General features: G+C 41.5%; 1 protein-coding gene across 1 annotated transcript in view; it reads left to right on the forward strand.

Moving 5' to 3' along the window:
• Positions 1–8,107: 8,107 nt before the first annotated feature.
• Adamts19 (ADAM metallopeptidase with thrombospondin type 1 motif 19) overlaps positions 8,108–22,243 on the forward strand; it is a 206,118-nt gene continuing 191,982 nt past the window's right edge. The window contains 3 exon segments of the mRNA XM_028893701.2: positions 8,108–8,266; positions 8,814–9,026; positions 9,029–9,462. Of these exon segments, the coding sequence (XP_028749534.1) occupies positions 8,179–8,266; positions 8,814–9,026; positions 9,029–9,462 (735 nt within the window). The 5' untranslated portion in view covers positions 8,108–8,178.

The raw sequence follows: 22,243 nt of genomic DNA on the forward strand, positions 1-22,243 counted from the left end.
CTAAGATCCATGATCTCACTAGACCCAGGTATCATATATATACCAAAACATTATTGCTGTAATTCAGGTTGCCTCCTTAAGGTTGAAGGCAAGTCCCTATTGCTGAGGACATCACATTCTTCAGACACAGGACTTGGAAGACTATATCTCTATATAACCTAAAAGTCTCATCTCTGACATTTAGCTTTCACTTATCAGAAGATGCTATGCAAGTTGCCAGTGGAGGGAAGAAATCAATAGTCTCTCCCAACTGTGATGTCTATGAACTACAAAAGTGATCAGCAGGACAAGATATCTCTGAAAGTGCAGGAGTGGCTCTTGTATCTTAGTTGCAGCCAACAGCTTTCTAATTGTACTCAAAGCCCAATCCACAGGAGAGAAATCACGCCTGGTACTGGAAACTTAGCCAACATATTTTTCTTTTACTTTTAAAAATTGATTTAATTAGATAAAATCTAAATATTATAACTTCCATTAATGTTAAGTATATAATTTTAGTAAGTCTTGAATAATGTCTATAATCATTTAACCATCGTCAGTACCATGGCATAAAGCATTTGCATTACCCAATCACTTACCCCCCTTTGCCATCTATGACCATTGATTCCCTCATCAACCATATTTGAGGTTTTTTTCTTTTTTGTCTTTTATAGATTTTCATATAACCTTCACTTAGAATCTGCTCTTGAGAACCACCTGTGTTATTGAATGAACAGTAGTTTACATTCCTTCATGTTGAATAATTTTCCACTACAAGGATGTACAGAAGTCTACTTATCTGCTTTACCAGTTGATGTACAATGTCACTTCTGGTTTTATCTACATGAATAAAAGTGGCATGATTACTCAAGGACACATCATTTTTTTTTACATGTACACTTATTAACTTTTCTCAGATAAGTATCTAGGAACTTAGTTGTTGAGTTGTACAGTAATATGTACTTAAGGAATATTTTAAAAAATCTATTAAACGATGTTTACAAAGTGGCTCTATCATATTGCTTTCATGTGACATGTGTGGGAATGTAGGTTTTTTCATATCCTAACAAACATTTAGAGTTGTAGAATTTTTTTTTCGAGACAGGGTTTCTCTGTGTAGTTTTGCACCTTTCCTGGAACTCACTTTGTAGACCAGGCTGGCCTCGAACTCACAGAGATCCGCCTGCCTCTGCCTCCCGAGTGCTGGCATTAAAGGTGTGCGCCACCACCGCCTGGCTGTTGTAGAAATTTTTAAAAATTCATCAGTTCTATTGGTATAGAAAAACTATTGTTTTCTTGGTTTTAATTAATATGTAACATGTAATCATTCACAATAGTTATGGCAAATGTCTATCTGTATACATACATAGGAACCATGATATTACTTTGTCCCTGTTATAAGAATTGAGATAGAGTGAATGTGGCACCTAAACTGATAAAACTTTAGACTTTGTAAGAGAAATGTAAGAGAAAATGACAGTATTGGAAACTGAAAATCAACAAGACAAATGATAAAGACAGATTAATAAACCAAAAGTTACCAACATGATTGCATTTAAAATATTGTGGATTTCATGTCTAGAGTTTCAAACTGGATCGTCTTACCCTTACTCTACTTTGGGCTTATGGTTTTATCCTTCTTTTACATATAAAGCATATCTATTATACTCCTTTAATGCTTTTGTTGGCTCGTGTTATTTCTATTGTGTCTGCATCTGTTTTTTACTAATCGACTTTCTTTCTTTTTGTTATTAGGCCATAGCTTTCAATTTTTTGCTTGCATAGAACTTTTTACTGGATGCCAGAGAATGAAATTTTTTGCATTGTTGCTATTTAAAAAAATCATTATTTCTTTAAACACGACTAACTTGTTCTAGTAGGCAGTTAAGTTACTTGGAAACAGATGGATCACATTGGGACTTTAAGGCATTGCTAAAATGGTCACATCAACCTTAAGGACAAGGCTAACTTAGTCCAATTGCCAAGCAGATACTTTTCTACACATACTTTCTAATATTCTGTGTAGTTTGAAGCCCCTCAACTCTAGTTGAGGTCCACACACTGCCTCAGAGTGCTGTAAGCTCTGAGGTTTCCTGCATTTTCTGGCTCTCTTATCCCAGCCAATGGGCAGTTACTTCAGATACTTGTACAAATCAGGGAACAGATAGCTTCTAGAATTCCAAGCTCTGATATTTCTAGGATCTACTCACAGAATCCATGATATTCTTCCCATACAGGATGCAACTCAATTCTTTTACCTAATGTGTTGGACTTAATAAATCATGTCTGACAGTCTATGGGAAAAAATGATGATCATTTCTATTACTAGATTATTTAAATGCTGGGCCCCTATCTTGAGTGTACTCTTGTTTTCTCTTGAATAACACCTCTGTGGGGAACAAACACCTTCTGGATTAGTCTCCTTCAATTACTATGACCCATGTCTCTGACCTATAGTTCAATTGCCTTCTTATCAGAAAATCTAACCAGAAGCATCCAAATAGGTCCTTAAAAAGACAATGTGAAATACAAGCCTATGCTTTTTAAAATGTATGAGGTTCTGGCTTAATTTACTAGGTAGTGATAGACAATGAGTATCTTTAAAAGTTCTGATACATTACAAGCAAGCACACTGCTGTAAAAGAAAGGTAAATTCTGAGAATGCCTTTCTAATTGGGAATTGGGCATTGTAAAGAGTATCAATGAGAGTCTAAAGTGCCACAAATAAGCCTTTAAGCTTTATTTTTTAAATGTTTACATTTAGCAGTTTGCTAATATAATACTAATATCTTCTTTGTCCTTTGTGTCCAGGACTTTTGTTCATTTGTATACGTGTTGCAAGCATTGTTTACCTGTGTATGTGTGTGTGTGTGTGTGTGTGTGTGTGTGTGTGTGTTAAGCACTATGTTATGTATTCATGCACACACCTAAAAAACAAAAAACAAAAACAACAACAACAACAAAAAAAAAAACAGAAGATGCCAGATATCTTCGTCTATTTCTGTCTGCCTTATTGCTTTGAGCCAATAAGAAACTCACCATTGTGGCTAGGCTGCCTGGCAAGCAAGCTTCAAGGATTTGCAATGCTTGGGTTACAGGTATGTAACATAACTATGCCATTTTTTTTTTAAACACAGGTGCTGGCTGAAATACAAATTCATATCCTCATGCTTGCACACTAAATGTTTATATCTGTTAAGGCATATCCCAGCCCCGTTATCTAGATTCAACCAACGATAAATCTTTTGTAGACACAGTTTAGTATCAAACGGAGAAACTGACATGACATAGCCGTATTAAATAAACTACAGACCCCTATCTGGTTTACATGAGAGAGAGAGAGAGAGAGAGTTTCTGTGCCATTTTTCTACGTTTTGATTTATTTTTAATTTAATTTTTATTTTTTGTATCGAGAATGCCATACATGTACATAACACAATGAGACCATGTACTACAACCATGTGGTTCTTTTCTGCCTCTGCCTTACTCCTTTTTGAACAGAAATACTACAACTGCTACCTCCACTGTTAGTTTGGTATATGAGAGTTGAATAAATTGCTCCTTATGTTTCTCTGGGGTGCACAGAGGAGAGGGCCTGAATTCAATGATTCAATGAGGGCTGTCATATTCTCCTGGAAATTAGATGGTGAGATTCTAGGCTAGTCAGAATTGATCATCTCTGGGAGCAGTACTACCCCGGCCCTAATAAATGAAATGAAGGGTAATCAAGGTTGATAACCAGTATCAAGTTTGGGCCTCTCCACGCATGTATACATGCATGCATGTGCACATACACACACACATATTCCACACACACTGCACACACACACACACACACACACACACACACACACACACACACACGCCCAAAAATAGGATCAGTCTTTTGAGGGTTTGGGGGAGGGATGAGTATAGTTTCCCTATGGAGATAAAATACATGCTTTAAGACAGGAGAAAAATAAATAATTTAAAATATGCATTCAAAAATTCTTTACTATGTTTCCCGTGGGATGTGAGGTGAACATAGTGATTTCTTTGGTACTTACAGACTATGGTAGCAATGATGGCTCACCTCTCCTAAGTTGTAAAATACTATGGCTCCTCCTTTGGGTAGCCTCTCTCTCAGACCACAAATACACGTGCCCAGCAACCCTACAGGGAAATTCCTGTAGCAAGCACGGAAGTTCTATTTCCATTTAAGTGTTCTGAAACTGTACTCCTGGCCAAGATTTTAACTACAATCTTCTTAGAGACCTCTAGCCAGAAAGACCCAGCTCAACCACTCCTAGATTCCTTAGAAACTCTGAAACTGTAAATGTTTAACGGTTTTAAACTGTTAAGATTGCTACTCGACAATATAGCCGGTGTCCAAAGCCCCTTCTTTTCTGGTATTCTGCTCTGTAAATTCTAGCTGCATCACTTTGTGTTCTAGACTTCAGGGTCTTGTTTGATTCTTTTGTGTTCTTAATATTTACTCCTGGTTGGTGGGCTAAGGAAATGATAGTGCTTATTTCATGTGTTGCTTTCTCTCTTGAGTCACAACTCTAGCCTGGTTTAGTGCCTGAAAACTATTCTTTCACATGTCTTTCCTGTTTTCTTTTGCTTATGTAAAAGTGTGTGTGTGTGTGGGGGGGTGTGTGTACACACGCACACGCATACACAGATGCACACATGTCTGCTTGTCTGTGCACATATGCGTCAGAGGACAACTTCGGAAGTTGATTCTGTCCTTCCACCATGAGGATCCAAAGGGTTGGACTCAGGTCCTCAGGCTTGGTGGCAGGTGCCTTTCCCTGCTGAACCATCTCTCTGACCCCATCCTATCCTATTTTGACTTCTTCAAAGTCCAAGTTAAAATATGGTCCATATTTTTCTACCATGGCCAGAAACACTTTTAAGTTGTGATCTCAGTTTAAAAAATGGGAAGAGCTAATACCCTCATGAAACTCAGTAAAAGAGTTCTTCCTCAATATTTTAAGTCATTTTTTTTCCTGGAGAGGGAAGTGTTTAAGGTTTATGCTGTGAGAACCCCAGTGCCAATGATGAAGAGAATAAGAGAGTTTGAAGGAAGGGTAGTCAGCTCTGCATATAGATCATCCAGGTTGTAAAACGCAACATGTGAATGCCTTGTATGCAAGCACAGTTGCCTCTTTCTACTTGCAGTCTGAACCATCTACCTCTCCTCCCTGTGTCCTTGCTCTGAGAGCACAAAAACAGTGCTTGGTTGATTCTATTTACTGTCTGGTGAGATATGGAGCAACCTGTCCTAACCAACATATTTCCCAGATGCTTTTTTCTTTCCTCAGAGGTTGCTGATGTACATCTATGCCACAGCCCTCCCCTTTCTTCTCTACTTCACCCACACACTCTTTACCGAGTTCTAAATCAGACTAGTTCTTTCTTCTGTGCTTGCTACAGGAATTTCCCTGTAGGGTTGCTGGGCACACACACACACACACACACAGACACACAACACACACACACACACACACACACACACACATCAAACACACTTTGACCGATACTCATAAAACTCTCTTCTGGTCAGAGCCCAGACATTTCCCACACACCACTTCTCTCTGAGGTTTGTTTTGCTTCCCAGCCAAACATCTCATGGATAGTGGCAGATCTGCAGCTAGAACTAGTGTTAATTCTGGATCGAGGAGTTGAAGTTGGAATAAATAACAACTGGGGACATTTCGTGAGGATTAGAACCATTATTCAGTGTAGCTCATGAAATTAATCAGGATACTGTGGAGAGATAGGCAAAAGGAATCATGGCTACCTCTCAAAACTTGATAGTCTGGTAGGAGGAATAAATGTGGAAGCCTATCTCAATGCAAACTACATAGGCATCTGACTCTGTACAAAATAAGTGATATTGGTATTCAAATGGAAGGAAGCAAAGCTGCCTGGAATGCAGGTAAGTATAACTGCAATAATTAATTCACCTCTTTCACGAGGAACTAGCAGGGATTTCTAATTGCAGGAAATCACTAAAGTAGGGATGGGAACTTGACATTGGTAGCCCTTAACTTTTAGCACATTTAACTTAAAAATACAGTTCATTAGCCGGGTGGCAGCGGCGCACGCCTTTAATCCCAGCACTCGGGAGGCAGAGGCAGGCGGATCTCTGTGAGTTCGAGGCCAGCCTGGGCTACCAAGTGAGTTCCAGGAAAGGCGCAAAGCTACACAGAGAAACCCTGTCTCGAAAAACCAAAAAAAAAAAAAAAAAAAAAAAAAAATACAGTTCATTTTAAGAAATTCCAAATGTATTCCAATAAGCATACATAATTTAATATGCATTTCTCTTGGAATTTTACTTCGGTAGAATATAAAAGAAATATCTTATTCTATAATATGTTATTGCAAAAACATGTGAGGAATATCTTAAGACCTGCATGTGGGTGGCACATACTGTCCGTTCGCATCAACCTTCCTGACTCCGACTCTTGGCTTAGTTTAATCCTGTGTAACTGAGTTTTGTGAAAAAGAAGCAAACAGGTTACTAGGTGAGTCTCAGAACTCAAAGCTGAGATACTCCAGTCTTGGAGATTTTACAGGGTAAGACTGAGGCAGTGGTGGCAGACTCACCTAGAGTGTTTTCATGTCTGCTTTGGAATAGTGGCCTACCCAAAGCATTGGAGGGCCAAGCTTATTCCAACAATTGAAATAGACTGCCTTTGAAACAAGATTTTCTGCCTCCAGTAAAGGTAAATTCACTGTCTTTGAAACTAGGGACGGAAGGTAAAACAATAAAGGATGTGGGAATCCACTCTCAGCGGTGGATTTTTTTTTTTTTTTTGAAGTGTATTGGTATTAACTCTTGGTGCCTGGCCTTGTGTAGAAGATTGAAATAGCAGGATGGATTAATCACTCTTGAGTCTAATTGAAAGTTTCCATGTGACTGTGAGTGAGTTGTGGGCTGCGACAAAGAGAGAGGAATGTCTGAGACCCAAGGGGAGGGAAACATCACTTACAGGCGCACAAACAAAAGAGGCAAGGTATTCTCACCTGGTCTGAGAGCTTTAAAATGCAACTCTTCACACTGCTCTCCTTAATTTTACTCTGAGAGGAGGAGGAGGAGAGGGGGAGGAGGAGGAGGAGGGGGAGGAGAGAAACACTGATGAACAGGGAGCCAAGAAAAAGTAGCATAAAAGGCACTGAAAAGTCAGTGGTGTCTGCTCTTATGTCCTGGCAACCTGTTTGGTATGCTCCTTGAGAGATTTTACTACCTTCAGGGTTGGAATGCTCTGAGACACCGAGTAGACAAATCAGAAAACTCTGGTACACAGCCTGCAGCTCCATCCTCAAGTCTGCACTGAGTTTTGCTTTGTGTGTTGGGCCCAGAGTGGCAAAACTGGACAGAGGAGAAGCCTGAGAGGGAGGGTGGGATGGGAAGGAGGAAGGCCTCTACCTGCATTTACCTAAGCCACAGCCCCCCATCCCCCCCAAGAGGGTAGAAGGTGGGGGGAATGCAAATCAGGTCTTTCGGAATGGCCAATCAGGAGTCAGGTGAGAGAATTTGGGTCCCAACACTTGCCCAGCCTGTGAGCACGTGTGCTGTATTCTGGGACCTTTGTCCCTCAACGTCACGCTTGGCGGGCACCCCTGGGTCCCTGATTCTGGTCTGACCCGCCTGATTTCCACCCCCCCCCCATACACACCCCTTTGGAGGAGCGCGCGCTCTCCCGCCCCCTCCCCCCAGGCAGCCCTCTCCCCGCCGCGGCGTCCCGGGGAGAGTGCAGAGCTCTGCCACGGCAAGCTGTCCAAACCCGGGCGCCGGCCTCGCTCTGCGCGGGTGCGGGCGGCGAGCCCCGGCTGGGACCGCGCTCCTCTGCCCGGTCGGAGACCGTCAGGCCCTCCCCGCGTCTCCTGGCTCTCGGCGGACCGCCGGACTGTCCCTCGGGGCTCCGGCTCTGGCCCGCCGGGCCTGGAAAACTCCTGCACGGTCCACAGCACAGAAAGTCGACTCATCACCTAATTCGCCCGGGAGCTGGAGCGCAGAGAGCCGGGGCGCTGCCGGCCGCTCCTCCCCACCCCAGCCCCGCCCGGGCTCCCGGAGTCACACAGCTTGCCCCCCCCACCCCCCCACCCCTGGCAAACAAAGGGCCCGGGCACAGTCGCCGCCTGGCCGCCGGCGCTCCGGGGAGGCGGCTGCGTGCGCGGTGGATCCCGCCGGAGGCGCGCACTGTGGAGATGGGCCCCGAGATGCGCCTGACTCGCATCTGCTGCTGCTGCTGCCTCCTCTACCAGCTGGGCTTCCTGTCGCATGGGACCATCTCAGGTACGTTCTGCAGTGACTTTCCAGTTTCCTCTCCTACTTGGCCAGTGCGGACCCAGGACACACAGGAAGGCAGAACTGGTGCACCCGTGCGTGTTGAGCTGACCTCTGTGGATAGCAGGGAACTAGCTTGCGGGGTGGATGAACAGGTCAGGGTTGCAAGGGAAGCGCACTTCTCTTGGTCTCATTTTAGCATCTGTAAAATGATCAGCTTCCCCATCCCCACCCCAAGTAATAGTTCAAAGCTGTGTTTACCGTACCTGGAGGAAAACCGGGAAGCATGCCATGTGTTACTTTTGAGATTATGCTGGAGCTCGCACCGGTTTCAGTTAGTACATGCTGAAATATCATCGCCTCACTTTTATTTTGAAAGATGCCCAAGTCTTTAAGACTTCGGGTCATGCAGGAGTTTCAGGAACTAGACGGGTGGTCTCCCTCGCTTTGGTGCAAGCGCATGGTATCTGTGCGGACCCTGTGCCTGAATGCTTGCGTGCGTGGAACTGCCAAAGTTTAAGCCCCGTGCCTCTCTTTCTCTCTGTCTCCTCCGCAGGGCTGCAGCTCACACCGGACCTCGAGGAGTGGGAAGTCGTGTTTCCTGCACTCTGGCGCCGGGAGTCTCTGGATGCGGCTGGCGGTAGCCCGGGCAGCGCAGACCCGGGCTGGGGGCGCGGCGCTGGGGGCGGCGGCCGGGCGCAGGCTGCGGGCAGCTCGCGCGAAGTGCGCTCGGTGGCCCAGGCGCCGCTGGAAGAAGCCGCTGGAGGCCGTCAGAGTCCTGGTTCGAGTCTACCCCGCAGCCAGGTGGTGAGGACGAGGAGGAACTCGAATCTCAGGAGCTGCCTCGGGGATCCAGCGGGGATACCGCCCTGTCCTCGGGAGCCCCGGCCTCGTGGCAGCCGTCCTCGCCCCCCAAACCGCCCTCGTCCCCGCCCCCGGCGGAGCAAGAGGAACCCGGCACAGAGGAGGTGCTGCTGAGGATCCCGGCTCTCTCCAGGGACCTGTACCTGCTGCTCCGGAGAGATGGCCGCTTCCTGGCGCAGCGCTTCGCGGTGGAGCAGTGGCCAAACCCAGGTCCTGATCCCACCCGGGCAGAGGCTGACCCTCGCCCTCCTAAGCCGCCAGACGCTGCCTGCTTTTACACTGGGACGGTGCTGCACCATCCTGGCTCTCTGGCCTCTTTCAGCACCTGTGGAGGTGGCCTGGTAAGCGCCTTCCCTTCCTCAGCTCTCCATTCCATCCCTTAGTTAATACACCAGGCTGATTTGCATGCACCTCCTCCTCCATTCTTTCAAGTATTTCTCTGAACTTACTTTGACATCTTAACCACCCAGGTGTCTACACTAAGCACTTCTAAAGGAACACCTCCAGGGCGGTCCAGTGAACCATGGGTCTTACTGTACACAAGGAGCTTTCGAGTGAACTGTAAATTTCTTTGGGATTTTGCCTTATTTCTTGCATGTGGTTCAACTTCTTTCTGTTTCTTGAGTTTCTGAAACACGCCCACCTTGTGGTGTCTTTGAGCAGTTTGAAATCTGCTCCATGCTGAATCCTTTCTGTATTTGCCCCCGATCATCATCTGTTGTTTTACAATTTTTGTTTGTTTGTTTTATGTTGAGTGTCCTACTACAAAGTGGTCAGAACAGGTGTTTGGAATCAGAGCACATTCACAACAATCGTTCTAGATTGCCCATTGCAAAGGTAATCAAGCTGAAGCAGCTGTTTGCCACAGGGCAATCCTGGAATCACACCAGCAGAGGGCTAGGGTTTAACTTTTTTTTTTTTTCCCCCTGACATGCTATTTGACAGTAGCCCCCTTTCCCCTCTAGACTCCATGTTGGGAAGTACCAAGGTGGAATGCTTTCCCAAAACTCCCGTTGAGAAAGTCAAAGCCACTTTCTCTACCCATGTCCATTATTTGACTTTTCTCCCTGTCTTGACCTCATTGGCTTCCATAAGTTGGCCTTGACTTCGTGTGGGTATAAAAATATAGACGGCAAAATTGACTATTTTAATGACTCTTATATGTTCAGTTCAGTGGCAGTAACTGTACTTACCTTATTTTCCGACCATGACCCCTGTAACATTTACTATTAGCAAAAGGCAGAACTCATGGAAAAATCCTCCTGTGAGTTGTCACTACTCTTCAGAGGGAGCCATTGATGGGTATAAGAACTAGTATAAAAGCAACTTGATGCTGTGGAGGAAAATCCAACAGCATTAGATGACAGTCAAAACCACCCAAACTCATGGAATGTATTTAAAAAAAAAAAAAAAGATGGTTAAAAACCCAAACAAAACAAAACTGGAAACTCTATCTACCTATGCCACCAAAGTTGTCCTGGTTGAATGATGTGAATTGTTGGACAGGGCTATATTTTACTAGATGGTGAATATTCAAATATAGGCATTTTAGGCATGACTGAGAAGGTGGCTTGGAAAAATGACATGAAAAGCTTTGAAAATGTTTTCTGTGGAACTGATACTTGAACACCTCAGCAGGGTAAAAACATTTTGTGGGGGTTGCATTGTCTGCTAGCTTTCGGCTGGGGATTAAATAATTACATATAGAACATTCCCGGTGTGGTAAGAGCAGTCAGGGGACAAAGCATTTCACTGTATTGAGTCTTGGGCTGTGGGTCAGATTTTCCAAATGAGCTATGCCCTCTCACCATGCTTAAGGGAGCAAAGTTAGAATTATGACTAGGTTTTTCATGGACTGAATAACAGTTTGACATTCCTCCCTGTTTATCATGTTGGATTTTTGCTCACTTTTCCTACTAGTCACACAAGGATATACTCTGAACTGGGAAGTCTTTGTTATTGAAGAGAACTGACGTTGCCAGCAGTACAGTATAAGCAGTCAGAATTTGAGTAAAAATGTAGGCAGATAGCCAGGAGGGTAGGTTTGTTACTCCAACTGCCACACCAGCCCCCTCCCTTGTGAACTCCTGGATAAGGAAAGAGAGGATATTTTGTGATCTTGACTCTAGCTTTGGCTTCTTCCCTGATGACAGGTTCTCTATCTCTCTCATGTGAGGGATGAGATAACTAAATGATTGCATTCAAAACCTGAGTAGTCAACTTTATGGATTAAATGGATCTTGTGTTAAGGGCTAGAATAACCTGCCTTTAGAGGTAAATTGCTATATATAAATGGATACGACAAGAAGTCAGGAAGCAATGACTTGCCATCATGAGGAGTCAGTTGTCACACCAGAGTTTAAAAATCCTTGCCCAAGGTAAAACCCCAGGTAGGGAAGTTGGGACCATCTTCCCAATGTCCAGAAGCTTAACTGGGTTCCTAGGAATGGGAAGATAGTCTCCAGCCACATCATAGTGTTTGCAGTTAGTAGGCAGAGACTGGGGGAGGCACTGGCAGAGCCTGTAAAGAAAGACAATGAACAAATCAAACTCTGTGTCTAAACCAGAAGAGACAGAAGACTTTAAAATGCCCTTAGGATTAGCTCTCCAAAGCATCGTCTACCAGAGTATGGACGTTGACTGGCTAACTTGGTGAGTCTAGACTACGTCACTGCCCATCCTGTAACCCTTGTGGGAGACACCAGGCTGCAGAAGGTGGATTATCTCCAAATTAGACATCCTTTGGTTGGTAACGGCATTGTTCTTCTCCATCAAAGAAGACTTTCTTACTGATGTGGTGGCATACACCTTGAATTATAGCATGAATCTTAAAACTTTGCTTAGACAAGTGTAAATCACCACGTGTCCAGTTATTCCCCTTATTCTTTTTCTCCACAATGAGTTTTAACTGCTAGTTACTACTTAACTGTAGAGTGGAATTACCTTCTTGATTATTACATATGTAAAAAGATTAAGATTTTTGAATAAAAGGAAAAAGATTGTCAGCTACTCAGTTTTGTAAAGAACTAAGTACTTAACAGATTAGCCATTTGTTCCCCAGATATTAATCCGATGTGTATTTTAAAACTACTAATGACTGGATGGATATTTTGGATAGAGAGCTAAGTGCTGCCTCAACAAAGTACTCAGTCTTTCTGAATCTCCATTTTGCCCTTATAAAATGCATACATTATATTATGTATCTAGCAACTCATTTTCATATGAAGTCTTATTATGTCTCCGCCCCTCAATTAGGCTAGTATTGAATGATAACCTTTGCTTAGCTACTTATTAGATTGTATGGACCCCCAAACACAGTAGCACGGATCAAACATCTGTTGAATGACTCCTGTGTCAAATAGATACAGAAACAGAACCAGATGAGGCAGCATTGATGTTTTTCAAGGAGTGCTCAACCCTAACCTGCCAATCACTAGACCAAGCAGGGAGTGTGATAGATTGAAGTGCTTGTGTGTGCTGAGCGCTGGGATTGGATGTCTTATTTTCATTTCCAACTTATTATGAGATGGCTAGTTCTTAATAGACAAAACCAAACAAATAACAAAAAACCCTACCACTGAAGTAATAGTAATAATATTATGAATAAAGTACTTTACATCATGTCTTTAAAATCTAAAATATATAAAAATAACAAATTCTGCAAAAATAGTGCAACAGTTATGTTAGCCTGAAATGGACATCATATTATTACTGGTTTTCAATGATGCTCGTTGCTTCATTCACTCTAGTCAATGTGATGATATTTTATTTGTGCACCTCAATAAAGCTTATCTGAGGATCAGAGGAAAAAGCCAACCACTATATTAAACATAGAGGTCAGGCAGTGGTAGCACATACCCTTAATCCTAGCATTAGGGAGGCAGAGATTCATCCAGATCCCTGTGAGTTCAAGGCCACACTGGGAACAGAGCCTGGTGTGGTGGCATACACCTTGAATTATAGCATGAATCTTAAAAGTTCTTATTAATAAAATCAAACCTTGGGGCAGGTATTGGGGTGAATGCTGGAAGATCAGAGAAGCAAAACAAGCCACAGCTACCTCACCTCACCAGTTCCTTAGCTGATCCTGTTTCCTCAGACTGGAAGCTTCTGTGTTCTCATCCCAATGGCTCTCAGCTGAACTGTGCTGCTCCAAAGCCTGAAAGCTTAACCAGCCAAATGCTTCTACTTTCTGGTCTTCATGCCTTATATATCTTTTTCTTTCTGCCGTCACTCCCTAGGATTAAAGGCTCCCTTTCTAGGATTAGCGTGAGTCACTATGCTTGGCTGTATCCTTGAACAGATGGATTTCTGCCTCTGGAATGCTAGGATTAAAGGTGTGTGCTACCACTGCCTATCCTCTATGTCTAATATAGTGGCTATTCTGTCTCTGACCCCAGATAAGTTTATTAGGGTGCACAATATTTTGGGGAACACAATACCACCACATTGAATTCCCAGCACTAGTTAACCATAGAGGTTTGTAGGTCTGTACAGACAGACAGGAAGTGATAGAGCTGGGCAGAATGAGGAAGTGGTGTAGCTGGGTGGAGGGAGGAAGTGCGATGTCAGGGCACAGAAAGGATGTAGGCATGAGTATACAGGAACTAGCTCTCTCTTGGGCTGAGGATTTCCTAGGGTAAGAACTTATGGCTGTGGCTTGTTTTGTTTCTCTGATCTCTTGGTTTCACCCCAATATCTGGCTTTAGGTTTTTTAGTAATAAGACCATTTAGCAATTTCTCTTACATTTGGTGCCCAACAAAAATAGCCATTTGGGCAAGAAACTGTTCTTATGTGGACTGCTTGATAATATGTTATGTAAACTGGACATACAGAACACATAGGAAAATGACCACTAAATTTTGCCAAAACAGAATGAAATGGTCCTTCAGGTTCCTGCTTTGCAGAGGAGACTGCCAGACATTCTACAGGACACAGGGAAAAGTGACCAAGAGCCTCTAGACCTACCTATAGGCTAAAGATGGATGCCCCAACATTTCAGAGGAACTTTGGGTGACTGTCTAGGCAGGCAGCTGTCTCTGTCATTCTAGATTTCTGGAAGTTGCTTACAATGCGTTTCCTGTTTACTTAGGTAATATTATATCCTTCTGGGGTCTTTGATGTAGTTGAAGACTAGTTATAATTTTCCTTGGTTATGATAAAAGATAAATTAGATATGAAACCTTAGACTCACAAATATAGAATAGATAGAATATTTTCTTTAATTTTGCCAAATACAAATAGACTAGATATTGTAACTGTAATTCCTGCTTAATAACTCTTCTATTATATGTAATTTTACTATGTTAAAGTTAAAACCTATCTTTTTGATGAGACAGAAAAGGGGAAGTGCTGTGGGATGTCTTTCTGTATGCTGTGAATATGTGTTGTTCCCACTGGTTAATAAATAAGCTGCTTTGGCAAAGCAGCTTAGAGGCAGGTGGGAAATCCAAGCAGAGAGACAGGAAAGAAAAAAGGCAGAGGCAGAGAGACGCGAGCCTGCTGCTGGAGGAGCAACAAGATGTCAGCAGATGGGTAATGCCATGGCCACATGACAACATATAGATCTGTAGAAATGAGTTGACTTAAGATGAAAGAGCTAGCTGGCAAGAAGCTTGAACCATCGGCCATATAGTTTGTAATTAATATTGAGGCTCTGAGTGATTATTTTATAAGCGGCTGCAGGACCAGAGAAAACTTTCGACTACAAGTCAAACTCTTTACAACTGTCCTATATCCAGCAACATAACAATTTAAAATAATCAAATCCACAGACTGAGCCAAAGAAAAGTAGGCCAGTGTCTTTTGCTTGTTTCTAAATATGTAGATAATTTTCTCAGAATGGTAAACAGTAGTGACTAAATCACTTACCAATTCTTTACTTAAATTCAGAGGTTGAACTGTTATACCAGCACTCAAGAGCTAAAGCAGGAGAATTATGAGTTCAAGACTAGCCTGGGCTGCATAATAAAACTCTTCCTAAGATCAAACGAGAGTTTTTCGTATTAGTAGATGTAACATGAGTGTTAAAAGGCCTTATTAAATTAAAAAACACAGAGCCAGAAATTTGGGTTAAAGCCTTAGACAGATCAGGGAGATACGAAAAGTCACAGGCTAACCTCACCTCACCAACTCTGCAGCTTCCAAAGAGAATGACTTCCTGTCTACCCAGGCCTATATGCCTTGCTTTTCTGCCCTCTCATTGGCTCCTAGCCCAGCTACTGCACTTCCTCATCCTACACAGCTCTATCACTGTCTGTCTGACTGTATAGACCTCCAGGTCTCTATGGTTGGTACTGGAATTAACTGTGGGGCAGGAATTCACAAAAAGGCCACTTGCTTTGCAGGCCCCAGCTCCACCAGAGCTGTGCATAGCCCAAGCTGCAATTGGCTGGAGCTACAGGCAGCCCGACTGCTTATGGGCTTACAGAACCTTGGCTCAGGCCCGCTTGCATGGCTCAGACCGGAGTATGTGGCCAGACTTTCTTTAGCTTTTTTTTTTTTTCTCCTGGTGGGTGGTGGGCTCTCTCTCCCTCTCTCTCTCTCTCTCTCTGGATTCCCATTTCGGACTGCCACCACACTACGTAGCTGCTTTGAAACTCCCTTGGACTTCTACTGTTCTATGTAGACTTGATAAGTCAATTAAGATATCTTAAAGGGTGAAATTAGTTAAAAGAGAATTTTTTTTTCCCACATAAAAAAATGGGAAACAGTTTTACAAGGGAAAGAATTTGGTCTCTTTTGATAACACATTAGGCAGTCTGAAAATGGAACAATTAAATCAGAGAATAATAAATGTTGATGGGATGTCATGACATCAATTATGAATATTATTTGCTTAATCATTTTTATTTTAGCATTAAAAAGGTTGGTCAATTTAAGTGCCAAGATAAAAGCTTTAGAAAAGCCTGTTAAAATGAATCATAGAGAAATTCAGACCCAGATAGGAGAATTTAAAGGTGAACCTAATTTAGGATTGACTTAGAAAAACCCATTAAAATGAATTATGGAGAAATTCAGACCCATACAGAAGAATTTAAAGGTGAAATTATTGAAGGATTAAATTATATGGTTATAGAGAGACAGCCTGCTTTCAAACAATCAAACTTAATCTATCCAGTAACCTTACAGGAACTACCTGCTCAAGGGCATGTACAAGCTAATTGCACTCCAGTGGAAATGTTAGATTTAAGGATATTTAAAGAAGCTGTAGTCTCATGTGATATGCATTCTCCATTTGTAAAGTAGATGTTAGACTCGTGGTCAACTTGTAATAGAATTATCCCTCAGGACTGGAAAGAATTAATTACAGCTGTCCTAGAGACTCAGGCACAATTACAATGGAGAATGTGGTTTAAAGAGGAGGCTAAAACCATAGAACAATAATGTAGGATTAGAGGTGTGGAAATTCCCCAGGCTTAGCTTCTTGGAGAAGGCGAATACGCTGAAATAAAAAAAAAAAAATTATATGATAACCAAACCTTAATTCTATGCCACGTGGCAGCCATGAATGCATGGGACAGCATTGAGGAAGCAGGGAAGAAAATTGAATAATTTACAAGAGTTATGCCTGGTGCAGATGATTCAACATCCAAAACAGCTTCAAGGCAACTGACTCAGAGAATACAGCCTCACAGACTACACTAGTCAGGACTTAACCATAACCCGAAAATTTTCTTTGTGTCCACATAAGATTACCAGCACCCTTTATTAGCAGTAAGTAGCCTAGAACACTACACCCACATTCTCACAAAATGGACTATGGATGTTTGTCTTTGTTTAGATTGTTGGTTGCAAATTGTTATTGGTCATATTCAATCTCTTTCTAAAAGAAGAAAGGGGGATATGATACAGAAATATAGTATATAGATATGATAGGATAAAAGGGTGGATTGTTAAACCTACTTTTAAAGAGCAACTTGTTTAAAATGTTTTACATTGGTATAGACTGTAGTTTATTGATTAATTTTGTTATTATGTATGTATATTTCTACTCTTGTTTAAGGTATTATGTTTATGCAGTTCATTTAATTATAAAGGATAATTAAGAAATACAGATTAATAATTAGTCTTCTATGATAGTCAAACTTATCATCATGCTAAGTTTTCTAGGTATACGTAGATATAATTCAATTAGGTAGGCAATCTTCAAACATTTCAAAGACCTACAGAATATGGCATTTAAAATGTTTTAAAAACTTAGACTTTCCTGGACAATGAGACATGTCTGCTCCTGGCAGCACTGATTTACTTCAGAGAGGAGGATGGGTGTCAAAGATACTACATATGGAGTTTATCCTCTTCTTGGAAAAAATAGCCATTTGGGCAAGAAACTGTTCTTGCCTGGACTGCTTGACAGAATGTTGTATCAACTGGGCATACAGGACCCATAGGAAGGTGACCACTGAACTTTGCAAGACAAAATGGTCCTTCAGGGTCCTGCTTCACAGAAGAAACTGCCAGACATTCTACAGGACACAGAAAAAAAGTGACTGAGAGATTCTAGGCCTATGGGTTAAAGATGGATGGATGCCCCAGTGTTACAGAGGAACTTTGGATGACTGTTCAGGCAGATAGCTGTGTCTGTCATTCTAGATTTTTGGAAGTTGCTTACAATGCTCTTTCTATTTACTTAGATAGTGTTGTATCCTTCTGAGATCTTTGATGTAGTTGAAGAGTAGATTGTTACAATTTTCCTAGAAAAAAGATAAATTAGATATGAAACCTTAGACTCACAAATATAGGATAGATAGGATATCTTTTTTCATTTTGCCAAATACAAATAGACTAGATATTATAATTTTTTGCTTGATAATTATTTTGTTATATGTAATTTTACTATGTTAAAGTTAAAACCTTCCTTTTAAATAGAAAAAAAGGGGGTAATGATGGGTAATATTGTTCTGTATCCTGTGAATATTGGTTGCTCTAGTTGATTGATAAATAAAGCTGTTTTGCCAATGGTGAGGCAGAATAGGGTTAGATGGGACATTCTAACTAAAAAGGAGAAAAAAGGCAGAGAGAGGAGACACCAACCAGTTGCCCTAGGAACAAATGGGACGCAGGTAAAGCCGCAGAACACGTGGAAAAACATAGATTAGTAGAAATGGGTTAATTTAAGATATAAGTGCTAGCTAGCAGGAAGCCTGGCATGGCCATAGTTTAAAAATAATATAAGCCTCTGTATGTTTACTTGGGTTTGAGCGGCTGCGGACAGGGTAGGACACAGAAAAATCTTCTGACTACAAGTAGACATTTTGTTTGGCATTTGGTACAGAGTATGGAACTTTGTGTCAATATTTTTTTTCCTTTTTCACTTGCACTTCTCTTTGTAATCAATAATTATATGCTGTGAAAAAATTTGAACAAGTTAATAATTTGGGACCTGAGCTTTGGATAAGTCATCATTTCACGAACCAACATAAGAGCCGAAATCTTAGGCAAGGATGAAGGAAGGAGAATGTATGGCAAGTAGAACATCTAAAGGTCATGTGGTGGTTTTCCTAGGGAGAGGTGAACAAAAGTCCACTTACTCATAACACCAGAGTGAGGATGCCATCGAAGTCCAGCTTTCGGAACCCATGGGTTTTATTGGGATTATTTACAGAATGTGGAGAAGGGGTTACTTATGGGAGCAGAATTCTCAGACAACTGCATCACAAAAGCCCCCCACCAGTAAAAGGGAGCCTGGAACACAGTGCACAGCCTGTAAGCAGCTCACTGGGTTGGAGAATGTCTCTTAGCAGCCTCTTCTGTTTATATATGCTTGGGGAGGGAGGGTCCTAATGAATATTGTCAGTTTCAGAGACTTTCTGAAGTGATTGAGTTATTTACTTATTGAGGTTATCATGCTTCCCCACAAGATAGAATGTTTCACCTCTGCTTAGAGCAGTGGTTCTCAACCTGTGTGTTGCGACCCTTTTGTGGTTGGAGGGGGTCACCTAAGACCATCAGAGAACACAAATATTTACATTACAATTCACAACAGTAGCAAAATTACAGTTATGAAGTAGAAATGAGAATAATTTTATGGTTGGGGGTCACCACCACATGAGGAACTGTATTAAAGGGTTGCAGCATTACGAAGGTTGAGAACCACTGGCTAAGAACACCCTGTTACTTTACCTCCCTGTAAATAACGTGCTAACCTCCCCTTTTGAACATGCTCTGGGTTGCATCAATAAAGAGATACCCAAACTTTTACATATTGTGACAGAATATTAGAAAAATCAAAGAGAAAGGCTGTCCTGGAACTTGCTCTGTAGACCAAGCTGACTTCAAACTCACAGAGATCTGCTTGTCTCTGCCTCCTGAGTGCTGGGATTAAATAAAAGTCTAACTTTCTTTTTCTTTCTTTCTTTCTTTCTTTCTTTCTTTCTTTCTTTCTTTCTTTCTTTCTTTCTTTCTTTCTTTCTTCCTTCCTTCCTTCCTTCCTTCCTTCCTTCCTTCCTTCCTTCCTTCCTTCCTTCCTTCCTTCCTTCCTTCCTTCCTTTCTTTCTTTCTTTCTTTCTTTCTTTCTTTCTTTCTTTTTCTTTTTTCTTTCTGTCTCTCTCTTCCTTCTTCCCTTCCTCCCTTCTTCCCTATCTATCTATCTATCTATCTATCTATCTATCTATCTATCTACCCACCTACCTATCATCTATCTAAGGTGTACTTTATTAAGTATTCTTTCTGGTTCATAAGACTGTACTAAATTTCACAGATTTAGAGGGTCAACTGGACATGTCTGGGATTCTTGATCTCACACATTGCATTTTGTATGTAATTGCTCCATATTTTGTGTTCTTATTCAATTCAGCTAATTGGAAGCAATTAACTTAAGAAGCACCTTTATAATCTGTTTATCTACCTAGCTACATTTCCATATGCAAAATATTTATAAGTAGGCCTATTTTGTAGTACTCTGTAAATCATCATCAGTGGTCCTTATATCTCACAGTGCAGAAGGCTTGGAGAAGAGAAATAGTCAATAATAGTTTCTTGCTCTAGGTATTGATCATATTGAATTCCTTGCTCATGTATTTATTTGTGTCTTAGACTTGAGACAATCCTATCATGGGCCAAATTTGCAAGAAGAAATTTTTGTATTAATTACCAACATTTACTTTTTTGAGTTTTTCTAACTGAATTATAAATAGCACATCAAAGATTAGATTTATTTATTTTATTTTATGTGTATGAGTGTCTGCTTATATGTATGACTGCACATCACATGTATGTCTGGTGTCCTAGGAGGTCAGAATAAGTTGTCTGAACCTCCGGAACTATGGACAGTTGTGAGCCAGTGTGTGAGTGCTGGGAATCAGACTTAGGACCTCTGCAAGAATAACATATGCTTCTAAATGCTGAACCATCTCTCCAGCCCCACAAGCATATTTTTAAAATCAATACAGAAGTCTTAAAATACTTGTAAAGCAATACAAAACAGCATATTTAGATCAAAGCTCATTACCAAGGGGATGTTTTAATTTAATAGTAATTACACCACTTTAGATAGTTTAATGATTTTAATTGAATAAATAGTAGACAAGGGGCTGTTCCTGTTGGGAAGTAGACTAAATAAGGGAAATAATCCAGATGTATTTATACTATTTACAAATGATGGGATGAATAGCAATCCCCTTAGGTTTTTGGTTTGGGGAGGAGATTCCTAAAAAGAGGCTTAGAGGTTCCCCTGGACAAATGGAGACCGTGATCTAATGCAGAGTGCTTTCAGTGTGCAGCTCCAGTGAGCACATCACTGTGTCCTTTTCGTCTTTATTCTGATGCCAAGCCCCGGACTGAGGAAAGTGAGAAAATGGGAGCTCAGCCATTCAAAGCTACCCAGATACTTTTATAGAGTGATTATGTGGTAGTGCTGGAAAGACCCTGGGGATTGGATAGGTTAGTGCTCACTTGTCCAGTAAGAGGCACTTGGTTTCATCTCAGAGTTAGTGTGCACATATCTGCACTAAATTAACTCTTTATACTTTAACTCACATGTTGTGAAAAGCCGGTGCTGAACTTAGGCCTGTATTGTCACTATCTGGGGGGAGGGGAGAGAGAGAGAGAGAGAGAGAGAGAGAGAGAGAGAGAGAGAGAGAGAGAGAGAGAGAGAGAGAGAGAGAGCATCATCAAAGGCATATGAAGAGGGCCAACATGAGGTCATATTGCTCCAGATTCTTTTTTTTTAAGCTCTGTTGCCTCAATCTGGCCTAACTAAAGGAGTGACCAGTTATGCAGCAAAGCCTACATCATCACGCCTTTACTAGATTTCCTGGTACCTTATATGTTAACATGTAGTGTGTAAACAACATTATAATCCTGGAAATAGGGGAAGTAAGGAGTTGGTGAGGTAAAGGTATTGGGCATTTTCCATTAAAATTCGTAGCTCCAGATTTAACCTCAAGCATAGACACTGTATTTGAAAACTAAAAATTAATTCATTTTTCTTTCCTATTTTGATTAGTTCTCTAAGAATTTTATACAGTATGTTTTTTTTTTTTATCATATTTCCTTCCTTCCCTAAGTCCTCCTAGATCCACCCAGTTCACTACCTACCCATTTCTCTTTTGGCGTTCTCTTTTGTTAATCCAGACTCCAAATTGCGCTGCTTATATACATTCATGGATGTGTGATCATCCATTGGAACTTGGTCAACCAACCAGGAGCAACATCTTAAAAAAAAAAAAAAAAAATGGACTCTCATTTTCCCAGAAGCTATCCATTGCTAATAGCTCCTCAAATGCGAATGGGGTGTCCAGGCCACCTCCTCTTTCACTATGGGCTTCTTGTTTGCCTTGAGATTGTTCAAGACTTGTGCATGCTGTCATCACTGCTATGAGTTCATTTATGCAACTGCCCTCCCATGGCCCCAAGCCACCCCTTCCTTATAGTCGTCCACTGCCCCTGGCTCTCACCTTCTTCTTTCTCCTCTTTTGCAATGGTCCTTGAGCCTTGGGAGTAAAGGACATGATATTGATGTCCCTTTTAGGGATGAGCACCCCACAATCTTTAAATATTTTTCACTTTTAACTGTTGTGGGTTTTCTGCTAATCACTATCCACTGCAAATAGAAGTTTTGCTGGTGAAAGTTGAGAGATGCATTCATCTATGGGTATAATGATAAGTCATTAGAAGTT

Source organism: Peromyscus leucopus, chromosome 19 (genome assembly GCF_004664715.2).
Source record: "Peromyscus leucopus breed LL Stock chromosome 19, UCI_PerLeu_2.1, whole genome shotgun sequence".
Classification (NCBI taxonomy): domain Eukaryota; kingdom Metazoa; phylum Chordata; class Mammalia; order Rodentia; family Cricetidae; genus Peromyscus; species Peromyscus leucopus.